Source organism: Camponotus floridanus, unplaced genomic scaffold, assembly GCF_003227725.1.
Source record: "Camponotus floridanus strain SB8 unplaced genomic scaffold, Cflo_v7.5 scaffold451, whole genome shotgun sequence".
NCBI classification, from domain to species: Eukaryota; Metazoa; Arthropoda; class Insecta; order Hymenoptera; family Formicidae; genus Camponotus; species Camponotus floridanus.
Genome location: NW_020229605.1, coordinates 28081 through 39329, shown reverse-complemented (window position 1 = coordinate 39329; position 11249 = coordinate 28081). Strand labels below are relative to the sequence as shown.

At 31.2% G+C, this 11249-nt stretch overlaps 1 protein-coding gene across 1 annotated transcript; it reads right to left on the bottom strand.

Moving 5' to 3' along the window:
• Nucleotides 1-210: 210 nt before the first annotated feature.
• Nucleotides 211-2203, bottom strand: LOC112639072 (proline-rich extensin-like protein EPR1). The gene is made up of 3 exons (XM_025411935.1): nt 2096-2203; nt 845-864; nt 211-776 (listed from the first exon to the last, which is right to left on the bottom strand). Exon 3 carries the CDS (start codon nt 774-776, stop codon nt 213-215), a length of 564 nt encoding a protein of 187 aa, XP_025267720.1. The 5' UTR covers nt 845-864; nt 2096-2203; the 3' UTR covers nt 211-212.
• Nucleotides 2204-11249: the final 9046 nt, after the last annotated feature.

The following is an 11249-nucleotide window of genomic DNA, read 5'->3' as shown; positions in this document are numbered from 1 at the left end:
ATTAGGTGCGATGAACCTGACCCAATTTATCCTTTTTTGATCTGTTTTCTTTTATTAGTTTACTTCCTTAGAGCTTTACAAATTCTTTATTATTGTTATTATTGTTATTATTTGACAGTTGTAGATAGTGTATATCGTTATACGTATAGATGTGTGTATGTAGTTAATGTTCTTCTCTATAGCATTTCTAAGGCGATATCTAGATATGGTTATTATTCGCGGTTGTTGAAGAAATTATCTCGCTGCAAGTATTCGTAGATCTCGATAAAATCTTCGTCTGTTAGTCCTGCGAGGGGTTGGATACTGCTTGGTAAGACTAGGTCCTCTGGTTCTGGGTAGAAATTTGGTTCAGGGGGATCCAGAACATGACCTGGGTTGGATGGACCAGCCTCAGTTTCTGTGCTTTGTTCTATGGGTCTTCGTTCTTCCGGTATGGAAGGAAGATCTTCCGGTGTCCTGACCGGCGAGTAGCTGGGATTAGATGAATCCTGGATGGGGGAGTAATTGGGCGATGGCGGCCTGGCTCTGGGCTGTTGTTCCTCTTGAAGAACCGCTGGAGGGTTTCGGGGTGGACGATAAGGGTATGCGCGGGAGGGCGCGAAACTACGCACTGGAGAGTACCTTGTTACTCTGCTTGTTAAGTCGTTCTCGTCGGCAAACAACTGACGAGCTGTAGGGAGCCTAAGTACCGACCGGGAGGCACGCCTGCGGTGTATACCCGCGGCACGGAGGGGAATTTCGCGTCCAACGGAAGAAGTTCGGCGGGGGTTAACCATCTACCGAGGGAATACGACTATTTAGTATGTTTGATGCGATTGATTTAACACAAAAGGGGTTTACTTACGATGATGCGTAGGAAGGTACCTGTTAAGATGAATGGTTTTATAAGGTAAATGTAGTCACAGCAAGGTGGTTCATAGAGTTAAGACGAATAGTACGGCTTAACGGATTATTATGAGATAAACGAATGTAGATTATGATAGTATATCTCACTCGTTCTCATATCATGGTTGAAACGTTCGGCTATATACAGTTCATTGGGGTACAGCAATTAATGATTTATTTAATGTATTTTGAATTTTTCAGGGGCATGCGGTTGCACCGCGAGGTCCGGAGATTCAGGGGGTACAGACAAGGATACGGGTAAGAGCGGCTGGCTTACTTCAGATAAGTATAAAATTCATAAAATGTTTTCGATAGTTAACTTGTAAGCCAGTGCATTAATTCTATTATTTCGACAGATCCTCTAGGAGCGAGTCTTAGATTCTGAGTCTAGTATCGATGTGCAAGACGTCACGTCACAGCGGCACAGGATCCACGGAGAAATTCATTCAGAGAAGCTCTCCGTGAAGGCGGCAGAGGAGTAGAATTTGCTACTCAATGCACATCGAGTGACTAACTCGAACGACGCTACACTCTAGGATACGCTTCGAGCGTTCTCAGAGGGTCGGTTGAAATTTAAATCATTCACTCGAAAGAAAAATTTAAAGTCTGTATACGGACAGGTAGGATTCGGGGAAAATTGTCGTACAACGGATGATAATTTATCTAGCATATACTGAATTTCCAGGAGCATGCGGCTGCACCGAGAGGTCTGGAGATTCAAGGATACAGACGAGGATACGGGTGGAAGCGGCTGGCTTACTTCAGATAGGTATAAAATTCATAAAATGTTTTCGATAGTTAACTTGTAAGCCAGTGCATTAATTCTATTATTTCGACAGATCCTCTAGGAGCGAGTCTTAGATTCTGAGTCTAGTATCGATGTGCAAGACGTCACGTCACAGCGGCACAGGATCCACGGAGAAATTCTTTCAGAGAAGCTCTCCGTGGAAGCGGCAGAGGAGTAGGATTTGCTACTCAATGCACATCGAGTGACTAACTCGAACGACGCTACACTCTAGGATACGCTTCGAGCATTCTCAGAGGATCGGTTGAAATTTAAATAATTCAACTCGAAAGAAAAATTTAAAGTCTGTATACGGACAGGTAAGATTCTGGGAAAATTGTCAATATATTTAGAATAAATCAACCTAATATACGAAGTTATTATCAAGGTTGATTAAGAATGATTATTATTTTATTATTTCCTTACCGGATGACGGGATCAATGGATGAATGCAGGCACCGCTGCTCCTTCCCTGGGTTGCTCGACCTCGGTGAGAACCTGAAGAAGTGGCAAGGCAGCGCAGAGAATGGCCAAAGAGTCAGAGGTTGCTGGATGGTAGCACTTTATTAAAGTGTTAATGTTGATACAGCTCTCTTCATAGAGATTGAGACTAAGTCCCGAAAGAAAAAAAAAAATCAGAATCGCGACTAAGTTATTTTCGAATAAGTTAAGGTGTCCGGTAGGCTTCTAGGTTTTTCCTCTTCGAGAGCTAGAGATCTGATGGGCGTAGAGAGAGCTGAGACACAGGCGAGTTAATGGCGCAGAGACACACCAGCGGCGGCGGCGGCGGCCTTATATACCTTCCTCTGGTTCGATGTTTAATGGTAGGGAGAAGAGGTGGGCCTTTTTGGTGATTGGTGGGTCGGCTGCTGGAGCTATCCCTTCCTGCTATGAGTTTGCGATGTGGTGGGTGAGAGTTTTGTGGTAGGGATTGCAAGTCTTGCGTCTTAGATTTATTAAATAATTTTAGAATAATTTTTAATAATGATTTTTAACAATCAGAATTTTTTATAATATCGTATTTATGTTATTAGAAAATTTGAGTTCGATTTATAACAATTGTTTAAATTCTAAGTGATATTTTGGTAAATTCTGATGTATTAAACCATTATTATTACAATGATTTTTACAATGGTGCGTATATAGTTAAAATTAATAATTAGTAATTAATTAATATTTAGTAAATTAATAATTAGTAATAATTAGTAAAGAAAAATTTAGCATTTGGATTGCAGATTCTAACGCAACGGATGCGAAGATGGCTTATCTCTTTTTCTAAAAATAGATATGCTGGATGTCCTTCGAAGAATGCTCACTGCATTCTTTCTCTTTATAAGACACATTAGTAACAGTAATATTTTTTAATGAATTACCTTTTAAAATTCGTTTACGTGGTTTAAATTGGCATATTACACGTATTATTTCCAGGTTTAATAATTATCTTAAGACTAATTATTAAGATTTATCATTATATTTTTTATTTATTTAATAAAGGCTTTAACAATTAGAATTTTTGTGGTTTTATATGTATATATTTTAAAATTTTCAAAGTCGACTTTTAATGATTACTCAAGTCTATGAATAATATTTTAATAAATTCTAATGCGTTAAGCCATTATTATTACAATAAATTTTACAATAAGAATATATGGAAATTAATTATCGCTTCGCTTAATAGTTATTATGTCGCTAAAAGAAATTTTATTCTTACAGTTCTCGGAACAACGTATGAAAAAGCGGCTCGTTTTACTTCTAAGAATGATCACGACGGATGTGCTCGAAGAATTCATTGCACGCTCTACCGTGATCTTTTATTCAAGAGGTCTTTTGATTCTGACAATATTTTATTCTTTGAAGATTTTCATTTGGGCGACTTTTATATTAGCACATATATATATATATATATATATATATATATGTATAGATATGTATTCGCATATTGCTTATGAAAATTGATTTCAGCAAGTTTTTATGAATCGTATTTAATAATCATCGTATAAGATTAATAATTATTGTATAAAATCTTGGGGTTATTAATATTAATTATTTGTTAATATTCGTAATATATATATATATATATGTTTTGTGTGCTGATTAATTTTGTCGCGGTAGCAGTCTATTATATCTCCTCCTTTGTTTTATTGTTAAATTTGTTACAAAATGTATATGCATATAGCATGCATATACATATAGGGATATTGTTGGACAAGTTAATATATATATGTGTCAATTTCTATCGCGACGCGTATTTATTGTATTTATACCGTTATTTTATTGAGTTTGGTTATAAAATATATGTGCATATATGTAAATTTATTCGATTTATAGGTTACATATAGTATGCATATATATATAAGGTGTATATTTTTATCTATTAATATTTGTTAATTTTTTGTCCTGACGATTGTTTATTACGTCTCTACTTTTATTTTATTGGATTTTGTTATAAAATATGTATGCATATGTGTATATGTAGTCAGTTCATATGTCACATATAGTATGCATATATATGTATATAGAGGTATATGATACTGGATAATAGTGTGATATTAATAGAAAATGCTTTGTTAATGCTTAATTATAAAAGAGAAGTCGATGTATTAATTTGGTTTGCATTCATGCGAGCGCGAATTTAGATCTTCCCTCTGCCTTTAGGTCGGGAGAGGATGTTTAAAAATTCCAATGGAGATAACGCGACGTGCTGGACTTGGCCTTGCACGCTTGTTCGACTCGTAGAGTTATACGCATAATATTCTTTGTGCAGTATTATTCGTAAGTACACATATTATTTCTCTATTTCTCTCGTGTTTTCACGTTTTATTTCCTTTGACTTAATGATATATGTATATTATGCATGGTAAGAAGTTGCTGTCATTATATTCATTGTTGTAATTTTTTATTTTTATTTAATAAAGTTTTTGAATTTAGATTCTATTTTTCGAGTGTCATTTTGCACATTATGTACCTGGGCTCTATTCATTTCTCGGAAGGTTTTAGTCTTACATTATTAAATTTGCATATGTTCATATGCACGTACATATATATATATATATATATATATATATATATATATACGTATAAGAGTGCTCATATGTAAATGTTCGTGCATTTTACAATTGTGTATATACATTTTATATTCATAGTAGCTATAGGTGTCCATCCTTAATATTATTATTTTATTTATTCAGGCGATACTTTTGCCAGGGGGGTACCCGGTGAGTAGGAACACGAATATAGGGTGTCCATATATTTTCGTCATATGAAGACTTACTAGTAAGTAATATTCTGACATAATTATACTTAATAAGGTTTGGTATTATGAAATTTTGTCATTAAAGTACTTGAAAAAGGGGGATTATTATAGTTGAAAACTTTTTATATGAAGTGTTAATATTTTATAAGGCTTGGTACATGCATTCATATATAGAAGAGTGTGATCGTAAATGTTCATGGTTGATTTTTGATGATGTTCATTGGCCTTATTCTGATTTTTTAATTATTTTAATCTAAATTTTATATTATTTTGTTCATTTATGCTAGTTGGTTTTTCTTTCTTTTCATTGGCTCATGTGTATATGCCTTAAGCATATAGATGCTATCCATTTTGTTATACTTAATGCTTTGCAAATTTTTATAAAATATTGACAGCCTCGTGTTAGAAATTATTATTCTTATGACCAAATATTATTTTACATTAATTTTTCAGGCATCCAGGAGGGGGGTCATGTGACTTCGTCATATAAGGTATTCTTATTTGATTTTCAGGTAAGATCACTTTAAATTATTATTTGTGTTATGGGCCGCTAGTATTTGGTTAAATTTCGTTATTAGCTTATTATAAGTGAATATTTTATTTGTTAAGGTCTTATTATTCATTTATTATTGGTTATAAGAGTGGATGCATATATATATATATATACATATATATATATATATATTCATATGTATAATTGTTAGAATTATTTTGTAGAATTTGAAGCTAGATTTTACTACCAAAATTTTGTTTCTGAAATTTTCTTATCGTTAATATTTTTATTAATTTATGGTCTAAGAACATATATTCATTTTTATTTGTTTTTAGGTGTCAACAGGTTTAGCAAGAAAAACAAGCAGTGCTGAATTAAAATGTTGATGGTCAAGGATATATTATTATTTCTAAGGGTAAGTCTTATTAAAATTTATGCAAATTCATTATTGTTATTATTATTGTTATTAGTGTTATTATTATTATTTGCATTTAAGCAATTTCAATTTTAATCATAGAGAATTATTAGTACCATATAATTTATTAGTTTTATCAATTGTTAAATTTTGGTTATTATCTTACGTTTTTATTTATAATTTTGTCTTTACAAGTTTCATAGGATATTTATTAAATATTCATTGTTAGTTGGGGATTAATATATATATATCTTGTAATTATTCAATGGCACTTAAATTATATTATTATAAATATTTTAACATTTATTATTCTTGTATTTGTTATGTTATCCTTGTGACGATATTAAGTCGGATACTAGTAATTTTGATTTTAATGATATTATTTAGAGGGAGAGTTCGTTTGATATTTATACGATTTTGTTTTGTATTTCGATTATTAGTATCGCGATATTATTTAGTGCATAGCTATTATTTATTTGGTTTTATGATTTATAGGTTATACTGGGAGCAGTATATCGATGGTCAATGGAAAATAAAATATTATCGTCGTGAGGGGTTACATCTATATACCCAATATGTTGGAATTATTATCCCAGAGATGTATACGAGAGCGTTTTCACCCAAGTTTGGACGTCATTTTTTTGATGAATTAGTCGACTAGTGTGGTGATCTACTTGGTCATGGTATCATAATTATATTATTTTTATAATTCTATTGTAAAAGATCTCGAAGTTACAACACTTTTGTTTGGTAAATTTGATTGTTAGCATCATATTTATACTTCTAGTGAGTAGGGACTGTTATTTTAGAACTATATACGGGAGCATATTAGGACGTGTACTTATTTTGATTAATTAATCGATTAGTACGTTGATCTACTTGGTAATGGGATCACAATTATGCCCTTAGTATATCTCTATTGTAAAAGATATCGAAGTTACAAACATTTTAAATTTTTGTTTTTGGGGTTGCCTTTAAAATTTTACTGCTAGAATAATCACCGGGGAAGCTACTAGAAGGTCGTCAGATTTTTATCGTTAATCTTTATTCGTTTAATGAATTATCCTAACAAAGTCTACGCCAAGTATTGGCTTTATTTTGTATTAATTGTTTTATTTCTTTTACAGGTTACCGAATGGGAGCGTACATGTATTTATATACGGGGAGGAAGAGGGTTGATGGATCAACATTTCTACGTCGAAAATTATAGGGGTTGTTTCAACGCATAATTTTATAAATATATATATATAAACATATATATATATATATGTTTTTAGTTAAGACATCGGTGTTGTAAGGATTTTTGATTATATAAGTATTTTTAATGGTACTACTATAAGACGTACCTATTAATATTATGTTATTATATTTTTAGCACGTTTTAATTATTATATTTTTAATTATTTAAAGGCGATTGTGTTGCTTTTATGATTATATAATATGCTTTGCCTGTCATGTACTATGCATATTAATTATTTAATCAATTCTGCCAAGTAATTTATCAAGTCTGTCGCTAAAATTTAATTATTAAATTTTATCGTTAATATTTGATTCTTCCAATTATATTTTATTATTGATGTTTCATTAAAATTTTGAGATTCGTTAACTAATTAATTTTTCTCTTTCAGGTGCAGGACTACCGTGGCTTTACTTTTAAATGATATTTGGATTTGTCGATGTCGAGGTGGATGATTATTAAAAATCGCTCACATCGCGGGATTTTATATAGATCTTGATTGTTAGTATTAATTTCTTTTTAGAGGAAGTTAAGGAATACAAGGTTTAAAATTATATTATTAATTAACAAGAATGTGTATACGTATATGTATCAAAATTTTAATATTGGTTTGTATGTCTTAAGATATTAATTTTATAAACGGCATACAATAAGATTTTATAAATGTTGATACTTTTGCTTTATATAAATGAAATATTGAATTATCATTGATCATATAATAATTTTAAATTTTGATTAATGCATTAAGATTTCGATTGTTCATATATCAAAATGATTTTATCTAATTTATTACAATTTGCTTAGGAATACTGTTGCTGGAAATATCTTTTATTAAATTCTCATTGGTCAAAGCATTGATTTCTCAAGGGATTATTATTTTGTCTTAGTTTATTCGCGATATCCGTGTAGGGCAAAAATCGTCGTGTTTAATATATGTACATGTATGTGTATTAATTGTATTTTTATTATATATTTTTCCTACACGTTATTAGAGAATATATATATATATATATATTCATTGGGAAAAGGGAAGCTTATAAATCATTTCATATTTATGGTTTGATAATCGTAAAGAAATTACATAAGTAAGCGTAAATTTTCCCTTTTTTTATTATTTATATATTTATAATGTTAACTTATTATTTCTTTTGTTAATTCTTATGCGTTAATTTTCATTGATATTATAAGGGATTGCATATATTAATTATACGAATTTAGTTTTCTATAACATGGCGATTGACTATTATTGTTAGTAATTTGCCTTACGCGTATTTATTTATAATTGGGTTATGTAATATATGCATGTGTCCGATTTAAATATTATTAAAATTTATGTCCTTGGTTATTGGTAGGACATTTGTCATGAAATAATTTAGTATTAATGTACAGCGTTAAATTGAGAAATTTTATATTTTGATTATATTATCTTGGAGGGTCATTATCCTCTTCAATTATTTTATAGGAAATTGTATATAGACCTTTTATTAATTACGATTTTTCTTTTTCAGGTTTCTAGTGGTGAGAATCTACATTTAAGAGAGTGTTTACGCGGGAGAGAGAGAGAGATGTTCAAGCCTATGATTTGTGCTACAAGATTCCAACGATATATATATATAAGCATAGACGTTCTTATTATTATATTTTTATTTATTCTTTTGGTTCAACAAAATGTTTTATAAATTAATTTTATTTCATCGAGAAAAAAACTCTTATTAATTTCTGGTTAGCACATACTATATTTATTTAATAAATTCTGTATGTCATAAAGAATAGTTGGGGGACTTTTATTTATCCGACAGATCAAATAGAAACAGATACGGATTTTAATTTTATTTAATTTATTCTCTTGAATTTTAAGTCATTATATTTATAAATTTTGTTGATGATCAACAGGTACATTTTGTTGTTCCGTTTGGTGTATCTATGTGTATGTCTCATTTAATAATTAGGTTAGTAGGATCAATATAGCGATTTTATTTCAATATATGTAATAGAATTAATCATGATCAGATATATATATGTGGGTAGCGTATGTATATTTTGAGTAAAGTATAATTTGAGTGATATTTGAGTCTTATAGTTCTCCTAAATAGTAATGGAGATGTTAGACACAAAATTTCAGATATATATGTATATATAAGAGGCGGTATTTATGCTTGTTTAAAAATGTAATCTTATTTCAACAAATCTGTTGGTCATGGTATTAGAGTTTATTATTAGAAGTGTCATGTATAAGAGTTATAATTTTTCTTTTGAACGTATTGTACGTTTGTTCTCGGTTATTTGTTCGTAATGTAATGAGTACGTATTTTTACTGAGTGGCTTTATATGAATATATATATATGTCACTATTGTAAAGACGATTTTATTTAGTTTTTGTGCAGAGTTTATTTTATTAATTATTTGTATTAAGCATTTTTGCTTGTAAATCAAGTCTTTGCGTCTCCTTTTATATGGTTAGGTCCTTAAGGTTATACTGTTAATAATTATTTAAAAGGGCTTGTGGGGCAATTCTATTAATGTTAATCGTTGAGGGTTTTGATTCTTACTTTATAAGAGTGTTTCTTGTCTCTACTGGAAAATATGGGATTACTAGATTTGGCTTATATCGATGGGTTTTCCTTTTACAGATTCTTAAAATTGGGGTCTATGTACGAGTATACGCGTATGAAGGCGGAAAATATTCTAACTATTTGAAGAGTGCGGATTATATATACTTATCGGAAGGATAATTGATTTTACACTTCACGATACTTTAACTAGAACTTAAATCTATTCTACGTAAGTATATATATTTTCTTTTTCTTTCCTTTCATATATTGTTTTTTTTTTTTTTATTTCATCTATTGTGGTTTTTTGTTAACAAAATGAATCGTTATCGAATCTGTTTCATCACGATTGATTGTTTGAATAATGAAAGATATTTGTAAATATATATATATTCTAGATTTGAAATTCTTTACATTATTGTGGCTTTAAGATTTTCAATATTTTTAATTAAAGTTTATTCAATAAGTTTCCAATGATAACGGTTAGGTCCATTTTGTTAGATTTTGTCTATATATATATATATATATTTAAATATATTTGCTAATGCTGGTTTTACGGTTAGTTCCACTAGTATAACGAAATTTTATAGAGTAATGACGATATGATAATATTATAACATTTTATTGATATTTTCTATAATTTTCAGGTATTCTGTAGCGACTTTCAATGAGTGTACTACACATATGCTGTCAGCGAGGGACAGATATATATATATAGACGTTATTATATAACAATAGTAGGTAAAGATTATGATGTTACGTCTCGAGTGTTAATTTAGACTAACTAAATTTTTACTTCTCTTGATCAGAGGTTTCTCTCTCAATTTATTTTCTAGGGCAACCTGCTAAGCCGGCTTTACCCTGGGACGCCGAGAGATAGAGTCTGAGGTAACCTTCTGGGTAGGAGAGTCTTATATCGACAGTAAAATACTCTAGGTTATTCAGTCCTGACCAGATTTCTTTTATTTCTTCCAATTCATGATAGCGATACAATGTGACATATATATATATATATATATTTCTTTATATTTGTATATGAATGTATATATTACAGGTTAATACATGTGTATACTGATTCCTTTATTATATAGAGAGAGAATGATGTCTAAATGTGGTTTATTGGAATCATTATATTATTTTACAATCGCTTCAGATATGATCCAGGAGAGCATTGATTCTATTGTTAAAATCTCCGTCGTCTTCCTCGGGATCAGAAAAGAGGGGCTCTGGTGTTCGATTTAGTGTATCTCTTTCGAATTCGTCCCAACAGTCCTCAAGGTCCTCCAGGGGTACAGGGGAGTAACTGGGGGGCGAGTAGTTAGACCATAGGGGGGAGCTCGGGGGAGAGTATGGCAAGGGCGACACCGGGGGAGAATACGGGGATGGCACTTGGACGCCGACGTCAATCAGAGGCCTTATTTCAGCATTTCGTTCCCAGCCTCGGAGCAATGCTAGCGGTATCCTGCAATCTGCTTCCTCCAAGGAAATGTCACTTGAATGTCCGTCTAAGGATTCAGTGTCCTCCTCTTCTTCTATAATAACTCCTTCGGGGTTATTTTCTTGAGCTTCTTCTTGGGCAGGCTCAGGGCTCGGTTCGATGGTTAGAGGGGCGAACGAGAGATCAAAAGGAATT

Coding starts and splice junctions, on each gene's coding strand:
- LOC112639072 (XM_025411935.1), bottom strand. CDS start 776: ATGGTTAACCCCCGCCGAACTTCTTCCGTTGGACGCGAAATTCCCCTC.